The 15,211-nt window shown below is 41.3% G+C and overlaps 2 protein-coding genes and 1 long non-coding RNA gene across 6 annotated transcripts; 1 reads left to right on the top strand and 2 right to left on the bottom strand.

Moving 5' to 3' along the window:
- Nucleotides 1-93: 93 nt before the first annotated feature.
- LOC148423553 (interleukin-1 receptor type 1) lies at nucleotides 94-9,876 on the bottom strand. 3 transcript variants are annotated; one of them, XM_088415710.1, is made up of 12 exons: nucleotides 9,759-9,876; nucleotides 7,709-7,783; nucleotides 6,353-6,605; nucleotides 5,878-6,073; nucleotides 5,597-5,768; nucleotides 4,742-4,804; nucleotides 4,528-4,672; nucleotides 4,192-4,346; nucleotides 3,990-4,133; nucleotides 2,749-2,922; nucleotides 1,633-1,841; nucleotides 94-602 (listed from the first exon to the last, which is right to left on the bottom strand). In XM_088415710.1, the coding sequence occupies exons 2-12, from the start codon at nucleotides 7,779-7,781 to the stop codon at nucleotides 300-302; spliced, it is 1,887 nt and encodes a 628-aa protein (XP_088271836.1). In that variant the 5' UTR covers nucleotides 7,782-7,783; nucleotides 9,759-9,876; the 3' UTR covers nucleotides 94-299. The 3 variants fall into 3 exon arrangements, with proteins under 3 accessions (XP_088271836.1, XP_088271835.1, XP_088271837.1); XM_088415709.1 differs by lacking the exon at nucleotides 9,759-9,876 and having other exon boundaries at nucleotides 7,709-8,014; XM_088415711.1 differs by lacking the exon at nucleotides 9,759-9,876 and having other exon boundaries at nucleotides 461-602; nucleotides 1,563-1,841; nucleotides 7,709-8,017.
- Nucleotides 174-8,332, top strand: LOC148423554 (uncharacterized). The gene is made up of 3 exons (XR_015865720.1): nucleotides 174-291; nucleotides 382-533; nucleotides 7,642-8,332. It is a non-coding gene; the product is annotated as an uncharacterized LOC148423554 (long non-coding RNA).
- LOC148423552 (interleukin-1 receptor type 2) lies at nucleotides 9,815-14,574 on the bottom strand. 2 transcript variants are annotated; one of them, XR_015865719.1, is made up of 9 exons: nucleotides 14,150-14,574; nucleotides 13,757-14,006; nucleotides 13,145-13,313; nucleotides 12,443-12,623; nucleotides 12,281-12,358; nucleotides 11,377-11,512; nucleotides 11,153-11,298; nucleotides 10,790-11,011; nucleotides 9,815-9,876 (listed from the first exon to the last, which is right to left on the bottom strand). XR_015865719.1 is itself a non-coding variant. In XM_088415712.1 (8 exons), exons 1-8 carry the CDS (start codon nucleotides 14,232-14,234, stop codon nucleotides 10,848-10,850), a joined length of 1,209 nt encoding a protein of 402 aa, XP_088271838.1. In that variant the 5' UTR covers nucleotides 14,235-14,574; the 3' UTR covers nucleotides 10,698-10,847. The 2 variants fall into 2 exon arrangements, 1 of the variants encoding a protein (XP_088271838.1); XM_088415712.1 differs by lacking the exon at nucleotides 9,815-9,876 and having other exon boundaries at nucleotides 10,698-11,011.
- Between the last annotated feature and the right edge of the window lie 637 nt (nucleotides 14,575-15,211).

Below are 15,211 nucleotides of genomic sequence, written 5' to 3'. Positions count from 1 at the left end.
CCAAGCCTTTAAACTACATTGAAAATAACATTCAAAAATGCAATTTTCCAAAACTGTATGACAATTAAAATAAAATGACACATCTTTAAAGAATGAGGGTTTTTGCTTCGCCTTTTATTTTATAGAGTACACCCCACAACAATGAATTAAGTCCCCACTAGAGGGCACTATGGTTCTGCAGACATCTTCTGGTTGCGCTCCAGTCCGAGGCTAACGAGCTAACGGGCTAACCGAGAGGAACCTCCCACTAGCCATCCATCATTCTGGAGTTTTTTGTTTGGTTTTTTTTTGGTGAGCGGCTACACCTTCAAGAAAGTAGTCCTTTCTGGGGGGGCTGTCCTTTTGCCGCTTACGGGCATGTGATAGCGGATCTCTTTCCAGAATCTGGAGGAAGGAGACAGGCAGGATTGCGAGTGCGCTTCCTCTCTGTCCCGGGGGCCGGTTCCGGACTTCCCGGTGCAGGCGATCCAGCTCTTCAGGCGGTTGCGGTCGCGGTTTTTCCACCAGCACACTGCGCCCTGTTTCCTCCGCAGGTGACGTAACGACTCCGGGAAGAGCGCCAGCTGGGCCGCGCTTACCTCCTCCAGCTCCACTAGCACCACCTGCAAAAAAACAGCAAATACTTCAAGCCCTCCACACAAACAACCTTTGACTAACTTACTCAGTCTTTCACTCTGTCACAAACTAATTAACTTACTCTTACACACATTTATTCACTCGCTCACTCATATCAACTTTGCAACAATCAACTCACTCACTCACGTTGACTTTGGCTCAAACTAATCAACTCACTCACTGTCTTATTCACTTTCACTCAGTCTATGACTAACTCACTCTAACTTAGTCACTCACTCACTCACTCACTCACTCACTCACTCACTCACTCACTCACTCGCTCAGTCTTATTCAATATCACTCAATCTATAACCAATCAAAACACTCACTGTCTTATTCCCTTTCACTCACTCACTCACTCACTCACTCACTCACTCACTCACTCACTCACTCACTCACTCACTCACTCACTCACTTAGTCTCTTATTCAATATCACTCAATCTATAACCAATCAAAACACTCACTCACTGTCTTATTCCCTTTCACTCACTCACTCACTCACTCACTCACTCACTCACTCACTCACTCACTCACTCACTCACTCACTCATTCTAACTTGGTCTCTCACTCACTCACTCACTCACTCACTCACTCACTCACTCACTCACTCACTCACTCACTCACTCTTATTCACTTTCACTCAATCTAAGACTAACTCCCAGTCACTTAGTCTCACTCATTCACGTTGACTCAATCTATAACAACTCGCTCACTCACTCATACTCAACAACCAACTACAACCTTCACTCATTGCCCCGATCATTATTTATTTCACTCACTCATTTACCCACTCACTTGTTAACTAACACCACTCACTCATTGACTGCAGGCACTTCAAACAAAATCGTTCACTTAACTAAGTGACTCAATCACTCATGAACTCATACTTCTTGTTCGGATCGTACACATTATACTTCGGCCGGGAAATTCACTTCAAGGAACTCACTCAGTCATTGACCAAGGTACTAACTCAAGGACCCAGTCATGGATTCAAGCTAAGTGGTTGCCGAGCTGACCTTGAGGGTTCCCTCTATGAGGGCTCGATGCATGGCCAGCGTGCACTCGTGTTGACGTTGCGGGTCCAAACGGAGCTCCTCGCCCAGGTTGTTGTTGTGAGCGTTGTCGTAGTCGTGGTAGCCGCGCGTGCGGGCGAAGGACGGGGCGCCGTAGAGCAGGAGGAGTCTGCGGCTGGCCAGCATGTTTTCGTGCACGGAGTCCACCATGGCTGCAGGGGGCGACGGAGACACCGTTAACACAGAACAGGAAGAAGGCTTAACTGACTGCCGTGTACAAAGTCAATAACTAACAAACTGTTAAAAAAAATGACATTTTTTCTTTATTTACCAGATGGTTCACCCATAAACTAACTAAACCAAGAAAATAAGTTTTATAAGTTAACAATACACATTTACAAAACGCTTCCGTCGCAAATCAACTAAATAAGCCTTGAAAATGAATGTTTTAATGAATCAAACACAAATGTACAAAAAGGCTAACTAACTAGCTAACTAACTAACTAACCCTATAAATCAAGTATTTTTTTTATATTTACAAGCTAGTTCACTCAAAAACTAACTAACTAGCTATCTAACTAACTAGTTAACTAACGAAACCAAGAAAAAAATCTTTTATGAATTAAGCAATACACATTTATAAAACAGTTCAGTCAGAAATCAACTAAGTAAGCCTTGTCATTTTTAATGAATTATAATCAAACACAAATGCACAAGACTAGCGAACTGACTAACTATGTCACTAACTAACTTTATAAATACGTTTTTTATTCGCAAGATTTTTCAGTTATGAACCAACTAACTAACTAAACCTAGAAAAGAGTTTTGTTTTTTTATGAATTAACCAATACACATTTACAAAATGGTTGAGGCACAAATCAACTATGTAAGCCTTGAAATGACATTTTCAAACACAGATGTACAAAAAGACTAACTCACTAACTAAACCAAGGGACGACTTAAGAATTTTATGAAATGGTTCAGCCACAAACTTGCTAACTGACTTAATAAGTAACTACCAGCAGAAATGCAGGTTTTTAATGACTTAATAAACTAGCAATGTACTAGCTGCTTCACTGACAAACAAATTTCTCCCACGTTTGTACTAACGGGAAATACCTTGTCCCGGCAGGCAGTCTCGTCCAGCTATGAAGAGTTTATAGCCACAAGCTTTTTCCAAAACTTGCGGCAGAATGTCTAGTGTAAATGTTAGCACTCCGTGGCTAACATCCAGCTGGCAGCTGAGCGGGAAGTAGGACGTCACATAAGCGTCAAACAGCTTACCGTCGTTTTCTGATGACAATGATAAACAAAACAAATGTTTAAACTCAGACTAACAACTTGGTGGGTTATTCACATTTATCACTCTGATTTTATCTGCATTTACTGTAATTATATCATTTAGCTTGCTTGTGTTAGCTGCCGATGTATATCAGGCAACACATTTGTGTTAGTCACGTTACTTAGCATCCTAGCCTTTGTGCTTTCACTTGGTGCATTAGTGTTAGCCGTCACTTAACATGCTAGCATTAATAGCGTTCCTTCATATCCTAATACTAGCATCACAACCTAGCATGCTAATGTTGAAAACTTCTAATGAAGTTTTCAATTTTCACGCTAAAGATTGTTTAACATCACTTAGTACACCAGTGTTAGCCACTATAATTATCTTGCTAGTATTAGCAGCATCACTTAACATGCTAGCGTTAATCATGTTGCGTGCGAATGCTGAAAACTTTAGCATGGTAGTGTTATCTGCATCACCTAGCGCTCAAGCTTTAACAGCATCACCTAGTGGGCAAATGTTAACCGCATCACTGAGCACACTAGTGTTAGTAGTCACATTGATTAGCTTGCTATTATTAGCACCATACCTTAACATGCTAGTGTTTGTAGCGTTACCTCATGTCCTCGCATTAGCAACATTACTTAGCGTGATATGTTCAGAACATAACTTAGGGCACTAATGTTGGCTACATTATTTAGTACTATTATTTAGTATTTCTTGGTACTAAAACATTAACCACACCATTTACTGCACTAGTGTTCGCCACATTGATGCGTTTGTTAGTATTAGCTGCATTACTTGATGTGCTAGCTGGTATTAGTCACATTTCTGCATCCGAATGTGATAGTGTTACTGTATGTCACATAACACACTGGTGCTAGCCGCACCACTTAGCATTGGTGATTTTTTTCATTAAAAAAATGCTGATATTAGCCACATCATTGAGCAAGCTAGCATTAAAAATATCCCTTAGCACGTGAATGATTTCCAATTCGGACTGCATTAGCTGCGTTACTATTATGATATCGCTTAATGTGGTAGGGTTAGCATCACGGCTACATTTTGTTATTACCCTCATTGGCGTAAAAGACTGGAAAGGAGCTGCGTAAGAACAGCACCACATCAATCTTGAACCGGAAGTATATCACCACGGCGATCGCCACGAGCGTCGCCACGCCACAGAGCGCACAGCCGATGGCCACCAGGGCGTCCGTCTCTGTAACACGCGGGAAGTCAAGGCATCGGAACATGATGGCTGCAGTTAGAGAATTTACCTAGAGGTAGCACGGCAAAGTGAGCTTGAGGAAAGCCCCGCGCGCTGTACGCTCGGCATGTGTAGTTGACCAGGAAATCGTCCTCCTCCAGGAAGGAAATGGTCAGCACGCTCTCCATCCAAACACCTTTTCGGGGGACACTCGCACGCCAAATGCTAGAACATGGGAAGTGAGAGAGAGTGTTACTCATCACTTTTGCCAAACTCCAAAAATACAGAACCATGGATATAATACAAGTCATAACATATGTCATAAAATGCCCTAAACATTTTAGGGCACTCTTTTGGTACCCTACACAACACTAAAAAAATATAGAAGAAAAAAAAATGTCAGTACCGTGGTTCTGAGACGAAAATCCTTTCCGATTTGTTGGCGGATATAAAGTGGACGTCGTCCAACCAAAAAAGGTCCACCATCGGGTCGTCTGGAACGGTGCCAATGCACGGCACAAACACCTGACACTTTCGCGTCAAACGAGACCCTGGAAACAAACACTTAGCCACGTTAGCAGCCACCATCAGTTTGACACTTTTTATATTTGACCTCATACCTTTGGCTGCTTTGACAATATCGTTGGATGGCATCAGGACTTCAGGCGTGAAGCAGTAATCCTCTGCAACATAGCAATAAACGTTAGCAATATTTGTTACAAGCTCCAAAAATACTGAATCATTTTCATTTTGTGCCATGACAAGAACTGGACTTTTTTTTTTTCAAATTAAAATAAAATTAGTTGGAACATGAAGTAACTTATCACGGGGATATGCCTAACGTAACCCGAAGGATACATGAAGGCCTATTTTTGGTGTGTGTGAGCTTATTACAGGGTATCTAAAAGTATCAATAAATCTAATTTAGTGCAGTTTCATGTCTTCTTTTCACATCGAGAGAATTAATTGGAACATTAAAAAAAATGAAAATAGGAGTACGCCTAACCCAGGAGGTGCAGGGGCATGCAAGATTTACACAGGCATTTTCCAAACAGAAACAAATCAAATTTTGTGCTTTTTAATACTGTGACAAGTACAGTACATTTTCTTTTCAAATGAAGAGCAAATTAATTGGCACACAAAGCAACGTCAAATGGAGTACAAATAATACTGGGGACACATGAAAACACTTCATGGGGTATGTGAGATTTAATTTAGTGCTATGTAATGCCTTGACAGCAACACGTTATTTTCTTTTCAGATTAAGAGTAAATTAATTGGAACATAAAGGAATTCATATCTGAATTGCTTTATAGTGCCTCTTTTGCAAAAAACGGGCCGAAAAATTGCTTTGTTTTGTTAAGCTATTTAAAACATGATGAAACGCAAATTCCCTTCTGGAGCGTCTGAATAAAACCAGTGCGAATGTAGTTCGGAAGTTTAAAAGAGCAAAAAAGAGTGTCCATGTTGCCCACCTTGCACCCAGGCTTGGATGGTCTCCGACATGGACACGGTGACGCCGTCCAGGGTGAAGTTAAGGGCGCACGTGTACAAGCGGTTGTTACGGGCGTCCACGTCTTGAATTTTCAGCCGTGCTTGGTTGCGGTACACGTGTCCATCAAAGCCGTCCTCGATCACGTCGCAGTCCTGGACAAAAATCAGGAGGACACCACTTTGTCATGTGGATGACCGACGCTCGCAGTTTGCAAAAATATGTCGAGGTTTCCAGGGCAACAACTAAAAATCCGTGACTCACTCTGTACCACGTGACGGAGGCGCTGACGCCGTAGCTGCGAAGCGTGTTGAGGACATCTCTGATTGGACAGGACAGCGTGTCGGTCACGCCCACGGTGAGGACCTGAGATGCTTTGCGCGGCCGCCCACACTCGCCCCGCAGCGGTCGCTCCACCACCAATCTGGTGGACTGCTTGTAGCAGGCCGGAGCGCTCGTCCTGGAAGAGGGAGCCGACCCAATCAGTGAGCGGTGGGCAGCGAGAGGGCGGGGCTTACGCTGGGCAGGAAACAGTACCCAGGAAATAAGTAATGGTATACACCGTAATAGAAAATATAGTTATTCTATTTGAAATGCTTTTATAAAAGACAAGTTGATTGACTCAGCTTGTGTTCTTTGTCTCTCTTATTGACAACTCTGAAACATAGTTTGTTCATTTTAACTTCATTCAAGTTTGTTTATTCGCTTTGACGGAACCGCTTGGTTGACGAGGCGTTACCTGAGGACACACCGGTAATGTCCGTCGTGCTCCGTGGTCACGTCGAGTAACCACAGGGTCGTCCCTCGGACCAGGACGCGACCGCTGACGTTGCCGAGCCGTCGTTCCGTCTCCGTGTGGTACCAGTCCACCTCGTAGGACGCCGCCGACAAGTTGAAGACGTCCGGAGACGCCAGCGTGCAGTTGATCATGGCCACCTCGCCCGGCACAGAGAACACCCGCTCAAACTGGACCTTGTAGTCCTTGCAGTCGTCTGACAAAAAAACAAATGCCCACAGTGAGCATTTTGACTATCATTAAGCAGTTAATTTCTTAGATAGTTTTCTTCTAAGTAGTTAGTTTTTTTTATTTGGTTTTCTCCTTGGTGTGTACAATTATTTAGTTAGTTCATTTGTGTGTGTTTTTTGTGGTTGGCAGCAAGTTAGTATGCAAGTGAGCTAGCTTCTAAGTTTGTTAGTGAGATTGTTGACGCCGAGTTAGTTAGTTGCTTGGTTATTAGCTTGGTAAATCATTTTGTTTGTTGGATTGTCTGTCAATTAGTTAGTTAACAGCATTTGGCTCTACGACCTATAAAGACCACCGGGTGCCGATTGCCACCAAAGATTTTAGCTAACACCCTAAATCACCTGTGAACGGCTAATTGTGTTATGTAAATTATCAAAAGAGAAGTTGCACACTCACTTTATCTTGTTGGGGGAGCATCAGACATGCAAATGTGGTCATTATGTGGGGATGGAAGAGCTTGCACGGACCTATCTTTTGAAAACTTCATTCAAGATAAGAAAGGCTGATCTTGCAAACAATTGTATCTTGCTGAGAGAGCAACACACAAGATTTTCCTCTGATTGTGAGATTTATTGATAAAAAGGCATCCAAAAAAATCATAAAAATATGTGTTATCAGTGTGTAGTCAGTTTTTGTGTTGGTGAAAATGACCCTGACACATCAGAATTTGCAGCAAACACGTTTGTTTCATTGCAAGTGAGTTCATTTTCTCAACACTTGACGCTTGGTTAATTTCTCCAGTCCTTAGTCAGTCAGTTATGCAGTGAGCATGCAGCCCCGTGAGACATTCCCAGCCAAATTATTGGCATTTGATCCAAGTGGATATGACCACATTCCCAAGAATGCAAAACTATTTTTTCCACACTTGTCTCAAATGACCACATTTTCTCCGACCTTTTTGACTGACGTGTATCTGGTTCAAAATCGATGGTTTTTCTCTTACTTTTCCAGGACATTACGACACGAAAGAAAGTAAACACGCGGTTCACTTTTGACCCATGCAGGACTTTCCCAGCGTCCGGTCGGTGTGAGGCACCAAGCGGTAGTCAACCCCCCCGTTGCGCCACTCACCGTCAGCCGCATGAGTCCCGCAGACACTTGGCACCACCAACAGCAGCAGGAGGGTCCCCACATGGACACACATGACTGAAAGACACGCACGGCGTACATTGGCGAAGGATTGACAGAACGACATTGGAAAAAGCGGCGGAGCGTGGAACAACGTGTGCCTTCCTGCTCCCGCGCCTCCCACATGAGCAATCGCCAGGGAAGCTTCAGACTCGCGATTTAATGAAACAAACACAAAAAAAATATTACGCAAGGCTACCGTGTAACCGCTGGGATGCAGGCCAGATTAGCAGCAGTGTGTGAGAAAGTGTTGGAAAAAACATTAAATACAACTGTACTTTTAGTTAGTCATTTTGGTAGTTTTGTAGTTGGTTCACTATTTGGCTAGCTGTGATATTTAGAGTTATCATTTTGGAGTTAGTTGGTTTACCTGTTTTTGTTGTGCATAAAAATGTAGAATAGTCCTAAATTATGTGTATGCCTTAGGAGCCCGTTTGTTCGTTGAGTTATGATGTTAATTTGACGGTATGTTAGGCTGTTTTGTTTTTTCATTAGTGAGTTAGAATATGAGGATTTAGATGTTTAGTTTGTTTACCACTTGCTAATTTTGTTAGCTTACCTGCTCATTGTGGTTAGTCAGACAATAAATATAACACGCAGTTCATCAACTGACTTAATTGTGTTTGTTCATTGTTATTAGTTTGTTTGTATATTAGCAAGCTAGTTAGCTCGTTTTGTTCATTTTTCAAGTGTGAGTTGGATTACTACTTGTGGATTTTCGAGGTAGATTGTTAGTTTTCCAATTTACTATCCGTCGCCATTTGGTAAGGTTGCAAACTAAATAAATAAAAAATGTACAAAATAACTAACTAAAAAACTATTTAAAAGACGACCTAAGTAAACGAGCTGGCTATCTATCGATCTAAATTACGGAATACCTAACCAAATACGATCCTAACAAAAAAATGAATGAGCGAAATCGTGTAGTATTCTAACTAACTAACAAACTGTAAGAATGCTAACTGGGCAGTTAGCTCAGTGGTTGCCAATGTATTGGAGATGAAATTATTTTCACCAACGTAAGACAATAATCACCGCACTGTTCATTTTCACTGATGAAAAATGACGGACAGTTTATCAAGCCAGTTTAATTTGCAATATTGAAAATTGTTCATTTTGCATCCCTATTTCATTGCCGGGCTCCGAAATAGGTTGCATGCCCCTGTTTGCAAAGCGCCTTCTTCAGCTGAGAACTGGCGCCATAGCCAAGGAGGAATTGTGAAGACCACAAGATTCCCTTTGTAAATATGAAATATAAAATACATATAAAATAATTCAATGAATGTAAATTTCCCCTCCGTGTAAATATCTTTAATTTATCAATAAATAAAGTAATTGTAAAATTTCTTAGACTTGAAAAAGGGTGAAAGCTGTGTCATCACTTTGTCCACAAAAGTCAAACATGACTCAGTTGCTTCAACAGCAATTAGTGTCATTAATCTTAATGACTTTCATGACGACGCCTCGCCTGTTTTTCATGCTTCCGACCAGGTCTTACGGCAATAAAAGCGAAGATAGCTGCGCGAGCACGTCCGTACCGGAAAAAAATCACAAGCGACAACGAGTTGGGCTTGCTTTTACTTTGAAATACCACAACATGCTAGCGTGAATAGACTTCTTATTTTACCCCCCCCCCCCCTCCAAATAAATTTTCTAGTGTAATTTTACAACGCAAAAAACGTTTGACAAAATGTATTTGCCAGCCTTCTATTTTTAAAAGACACACAAATAACTTCCTGGGGGACACCCCGTGGGTGTGTGGACTTTCCAGGCGAAATAGTGCGCTGACAGTGAATGAGGATTCTTATGTTGAAATCCCACAGCAGAACCCTGACACGTCCTGTTTGATAAACCGTCACTGAAAACTTGAATTATATCTGAAAAAAATAACGTGAACACGTTTAACCCCTGGCGCTGTGCGTTAAGCATTAAACTTCCTGTGTGACATCAAGGCCACCCAGAAATCTGAGCATTAGAGACGGCTAAAGCTCACCCGTGTGGTAGTTTGGTGGTGGTCAGCCTCCTCTGGTCACATGACAGCCTCCTCATGTCATTCATCTGGTAGTGGAGGAATCGACGTGCGCCCTCTCCGTCGTTAGCCGCCTCGCCGTCTGAGTAAGGACACATGTTGCAATTTCTCGTGAGTTGAGCAATCGCTTCTGGGAGGCGCACTCTCACAAGCAAACGGGCCCTGGCATGTGTGGAGATTCCACAGAGGTGCTTCACTTTATGGGGTGGCTTGTTGTGGCGCCCTCTGGCGGGGACTGCACTGTACTGCTATTTTCAGTGAATGATTTGTGTTCGTTGGGTTTTGCTGATTTCATAATTTTTCACGAGGGGGGTCTTTTACATAAATTCCCCCAATGTATGTATTTTTAACAGCTTTTATTTGCTCTTTTCACGTTGATATATGATATAGGGATTTTATATAGCTTTTAAAATCTGTTTGCCTTTTTTTTTTAATATTGCTGATATTATGGTTGCCTGTTTTCTGCCCGGGGTTCTTTTTTAAGGTAGGGATTTTATGTGTTTTTAGGTTCTTACTTGAAAATCTGACATTCACGTCCGGAAAACCTTTAAAAAATGCAGATACAGTTTTAGTTTTGTTGATTTAAAGTAGTTTGCTGATTTTGTGTTTTTTTTTTTGTTCATTTCATGTCATTAAAAATGTTAGGTTCAGGGTCCAAATGTTTTAAAAATGTTTATGTGGTTTATATATTTTTATGCATTATTTAAAATGATTCTTATAGTCTTTTTCTGCTGATTTAATGCATGCACATTTTAGTTTGTATCATTTTTCTAATTTTCTTTCTCAATGTTTTTGCTTCCATTTTTTCCCCCACATCTTTGTATTCCAGTATTTCTGTTTTTAAATGTTTCCTTTCAACGCCTTCAATGTACTCTATGGAACAAATAAAAATCGGGCATTACATCTGTTGGGGTACATGTTTATTTAGCTTGAAAACATTCGAAGTTAGATGAAATCTTCTGAAAACGTGCGCGCCAACTGGTAAATTGACTCACGATCCAGTCTTGCATTTCTGCTGCCATCTGTTGGCCAAAGGAGGCAATGCAGCGTCCGCTAAAAGACGCTGTCCTGGCGCGCCAGAAAGTAGTCACTATTTTTCTTCTCCATATTCTTCTTCAGTTTGGGCTTGACGATCAAAACGTAGAGGAAGATGGAGAGCACCATCAGGAAACAGGAAGTAGACACACAGCCCACCACGAGCCACGTCATGCTCGAATCTGTTTTGGGAGCACAAAACTTGTTATTTCACTTTGTGTAAAAACGACTCTCGTTTCAAACTTTAATTTGAAAATCTAAAGGAAGCGTGGAACTTTAAGCGACACGCCTTAGCCTGTCTTCAAAAACTACTATTGACTCACCCTCCACATGGAGCGTGACCGTCACTTCCTGTCTCCCATCCTGGTTTTGCGCCACGCAAGTTAGCTCCACCCCTTCCTCTTCCTGCGTCATCGCCACGACGACCAGGCTCACCTCCACCCAGCAAACGGACGCCGCGTGGATTTCCCTGCACAAACCGAGGCAGTCATTTTGTAACAAAAAGTTCATTTCAAAATAAAAGCGTGAGGTGAAGAAACAGTGCTACCTCCTCGCGGACTGCAGAAGTCGTCCCTTCAGACGGGACGCGTCCACCTGGACGCCGTCCACCCACCACCGCACATCGGTCCAGGGACTCGACTGGCACGCCGTTTTCACTGTGCACGTGACCTCCAGTCCCGAACCTCAAACATTCAATTCAATATGTGTAAATATGGGAATATTTCAACCTCTTAACTCCAAATCTGAATTCAATTTAAAAAAAAAGCTGAATGCAGGACAGAAAGGAAAGTCAAAATTTTATTCAAATCAAAATATCAAAATTCCGAATCCGACCTGAAATAATTTAGAACTCCAAATTTTAAAATTCAGCTTGGAAACTCAAAAATTTATTTTCAAAACTCAAATTCCAAATGTCAAAAGTTGAATTTGATTCCTTTTCAAACACTCATAAACTCACTTCTTTAAAATTAAACTCAGTTCTAAAATATCAACAACTCTTCCCCCCAAAACACCGATTTCAGAACTCAAAATTTCAAAATGGCAATCCAATAAAAATGCAAAAACTCTAAATTCAAGTCAGGTATGAGAAAAACCCAACACAATCCAAAATTCAACTCCCAAATTCAAAATGTTAAACCCAAATTCAATTTAATTCAAATTTCAACGCTCAAAAATGCACTACATTTTAATTATTCAAAATAAAAAATCCCAAAATATAAAATTAAATAACACCCTAAATTTCAGAACTCAAAATGATTTCAATGAAAAACAAAAAATTCAACGTAACCGAAAACTCATAATTCGCTGGACTGAAAATTCATTTAATTTAAATTCAATTCAAAATAAAAATTCCATTTTAAAACTCAAATATTTTGGTTAAGATTTTTTTTTTTTTTAAACGTTATCTTGACCTATCGCGGATTTGCTTCCGAACAAATTTTGCGACTCACCATGCGAGGCCTCTCCAACGCTTCCGTTCAACGGCGAGATGATCATCGGCGGTGTTAGCGCCGCCACAAATTCGGCTTCTGGGAGATTTACAAAACACGGCATTAGAAACCCGGTTTTGACTGGATTCGATTTATTTTGTGGCGGGTGGACCGAGCGAGCACCTTTGACGAGGAGTCGGAAAGTGCGAGACAGCGGGAACTCAACGCGCTCCACCAGCACGCCCAGTCGGCACGTGTACAAACCGGCGTCGGAATGCCGCACCGCCGGGATCCGCAGTTTTCCCGCATCTTTCTGCAAGGAGCGCCACCTAGGGGTCTGGAGACCGACGCCTGTTTTGTCATCCTGCCGAGGGAAGTTTGACATCTTTTATTAAACATAAACAAATACAAGGAACTAACTTGTAGTATGCGCTTTTTATATTTTACTCGTTCAATCCCAAAGACGTGTTTTTACGTCTTTTCAGTCCAGCAAAAAGTAATTGATTTCGTTTTGTCTTTTAGTACTAATGTAATCAATATGGTACTAAAAATACTAAGGTAATCACTTAGGTACTTAAGTAGATACTGTAACGTTTTTTTCAGTGATGTACCTACCGCCTGTGAAACACGTTTTCAAAAAGACTTCAAATATGCCATCAGTGTCTCATTTATGAAACTTCAGAAGCCTTCAAATTTCATTTGTAATGGTCCACAAAAATAAATAATCATCAGAAAGTGCCTTCTTTTGTATCACAGATCTGTTATCAAAATGAAAGAATTGAACTATTAATATTTTTTTGCACACAAAAAATAATCAACATCAAGTGTCGGACCTGTACACGCGTAATGGTGAGTAGCGTCGCTAGAGGGTGCTGTTTCTCTCACCTTGGCCCACCGGACGTGCGTGTGGGACAGGTGACGCTTCACCGGACATTTGAGCGTGACGTTTTCTCCCAGCGTGGCGTTGTAATCGTACGACAATTTGTCGACGTCCGCTGCCAATGCGGCGTACACCCGCAGCGTCACGCTGCCTCGGATGCAGTACGTTGCGTTCCTTTGACACCGCGGGAACAGCAACAAAAATAACAAGCATTAGTATTATTATTAGTAGTAGTAGTTTTTAGTCTATTTTTTAGTCATTAGAGTTTTTTTATTCCAATTTTTCGCATTTGTGACATTCTGTAGTGTTCCAAAAATCCCTCGTCTCTAGCCGCTTATCCTCACTATAGGGTCGCAGGCCGGCATGATGTTTTTAAAAGTTTTAAATTGAATTACAATATTGTAAATAATTATTTGTCAGTTTTTCACAGAGTATTTTATTCAGCATTTTTTTTAATGAATAGAGCTTGAAATGTGATAACTTTTAGATGTATCTTTCACATTTTTTTTTATTGTATGTAAAACGTAGTTGACAAACAAAAATCTGTGACATTTAGTATGGTTTAAACAATGAGTATTTTCCTTTTTTGGCTTATGCTTGGAAAAAAAATTTCTCACCTGAAGGTGCAGGTGTACTCGCCCGAGTCGGAGGGCCGAGCCGGAAGCAGCCACAGGTCCGGACCCAAACGTCGGACGCGGCCCTCTGCGCCGTTGTGGGTGTGGTTGCCTCCGGAGATCTGGACGGCGCTTTCAGGCGGCTTGATTTTGCGTACCGTCAGTGCCCTCCGTAAGGCGGGAAAAGACACGGCGACTGCCTCGTTCTCCAGATGGAAGAGCTCCAACTCGGGGGCCACCACCAAGCAGCCGTCTGACAAAAAGCAGCTCCATAAAATTAGGAAGACTCCATGTGATCTTTATTCATAATATTAAATTCACATTGTTTTTTAACACACAAACTGTAACAGTTTTTTATTTTTAAAAGAAAAAAAAATTGTCATTTTGGTGGCTTACCTTTCACAGGCAACGGAGGAAGTGGGAATCTTCGTCCATGAGCTAACGCTAAGGTCAGTATCATCGCCACCAAGATGGCCGACATGGGCGCGGTTTCGGTAAGTATCCGGCGTGATGGAACACTGGACGGCTTTCAAGGCACCATGGCGACCGTTCCGCACCTGCCTGACTGAGGGTCCGGGTCCAGTCGGGCTTTTAAGTAGACTGTGATGACATCATCAGGCGTCATGGAACCGCCGCAACTGCGTGATGGACAAATTCCGGCCTGACTCACATGTATGTTAGGAGAAAAACAAAACATTTGTTTAAGCTGATTTTTTTTTTTTTTAAAAGGACATTTTTATGAAATTATTAGAATGACAATACTCATAGGATTATATTTGACATGGTGTGAAAATAGTCAATTTCCATTTAAAGCCGGGTAGAGTTTACTTCTGCTTCCATTTCCTCAGGAGATTGCATAAGGACACACACATGAACACACCCCCCCCCCTCCAAAAAAACAAACAAAAAAAAAACACGAAAACAATGTAATCATTTGTAATGTCAGCATTTTGTTTACATAGTGTAGTTCATATAAATACATTTGTAGTGGTTTAAACAATGTTTAATTTCTCGAATATTGTTTTCTCAAATTTTAACATTTTCACACTAGACAATGTTTATTTTTTTTCATGAATGCATTTTGAGCATTTGCTTTTTAAATGGCCAGGCCCCACACAGTTAAAATTAATATTTGAATTCTAGAGTCGTCAGTGGCAGCTAATGTTATATTTTGTAGTAAGGTCAACCTTCAGTAGTTCAAAATGTGTTTGCAGTAGTAAATGAAACACACACACACACACACACACACACACACACACACACACACACACACGTAAATCAAATCAATGAGTGTGTGTCATAGAGGAAGCCCCCCATCTTCAGTCCAAATGAGTTACAAAAAAACATCACTTAAAATCGTGACTGGAAAAAAAAACTAGAAATAATCATGTCAATAACATTAAATTATCAAATTGTTAGAGTACAGAGTACAGACACTTGAGGAACACCAAGTACTAT

Source organism: Hippichthys cyanospilos, chromosome 5 (assembly GCF_059441005.1).
Source record: "Hippichthys cyanospilos isolate Australia breed blue-spotted pipefish chromosome 5, RoL_Hcya_1.0, whole genome shotgun sequence".
In the NCBI taxonomy this organism is placed as follows: Eukaryota; Metazoa; Chordata; class Actinopteri; order Syngnathiformes; family Syngnathidae; genus Hippichthys; species Hippichthys cyanospilos.
The sequence above is the reverse complement of the archived record's forward strand: the minus strand, read 5'-3'. Positions and strand labels throughout refer to the sequence as shown.

Bases quoted from the DNA above. Each gene is read 5' to 3' on its own strand.
- LOC148423552 (XM_088415712.1), bottom strand. From the start codon at position 14,234: ATGTCGGCCATCTTGGTGGCGATGATACTGACCTTAGCGTTAGCTCAT. The intron at 12,624-13,144 runs GTGAGAGAAACA...TTCCCTCGGCAG, and splicing joins CGCACGTCCGGTGGGCCAAG to GATGACAAAACAGGCGTCGG. The intron at 11,513-12,280 runs GTGAGTCGCAAA...TGAATGTTTGAG, and splicing joins CGTTGGAGAGGCCTCGCATG to GTTCGGGACTGGAGGTCACG.
- LOC148423553 (XM_088415709.1), bottom strand. From the start codon at position 7,832: ATGTCGTTCTGTCAATCCTTCGCCAATGTACGCCGTGCGTGTCTTTCA. The intron at 4,347-4,527 runs GTACTGACATTT...CCCATGTTCTAG, and splicing joins ATTTTCGTCTCAGAACCACG to CATTTGGCGTGCGAGTGTCC. The intron at 603-1,632 runs GTCAGCTCGGCA...GTTTTTTTGCAG, and splicing joins TCATAGAGGGAACCCTCAAG to GTGGTGCTAGTGGAGCTGGA.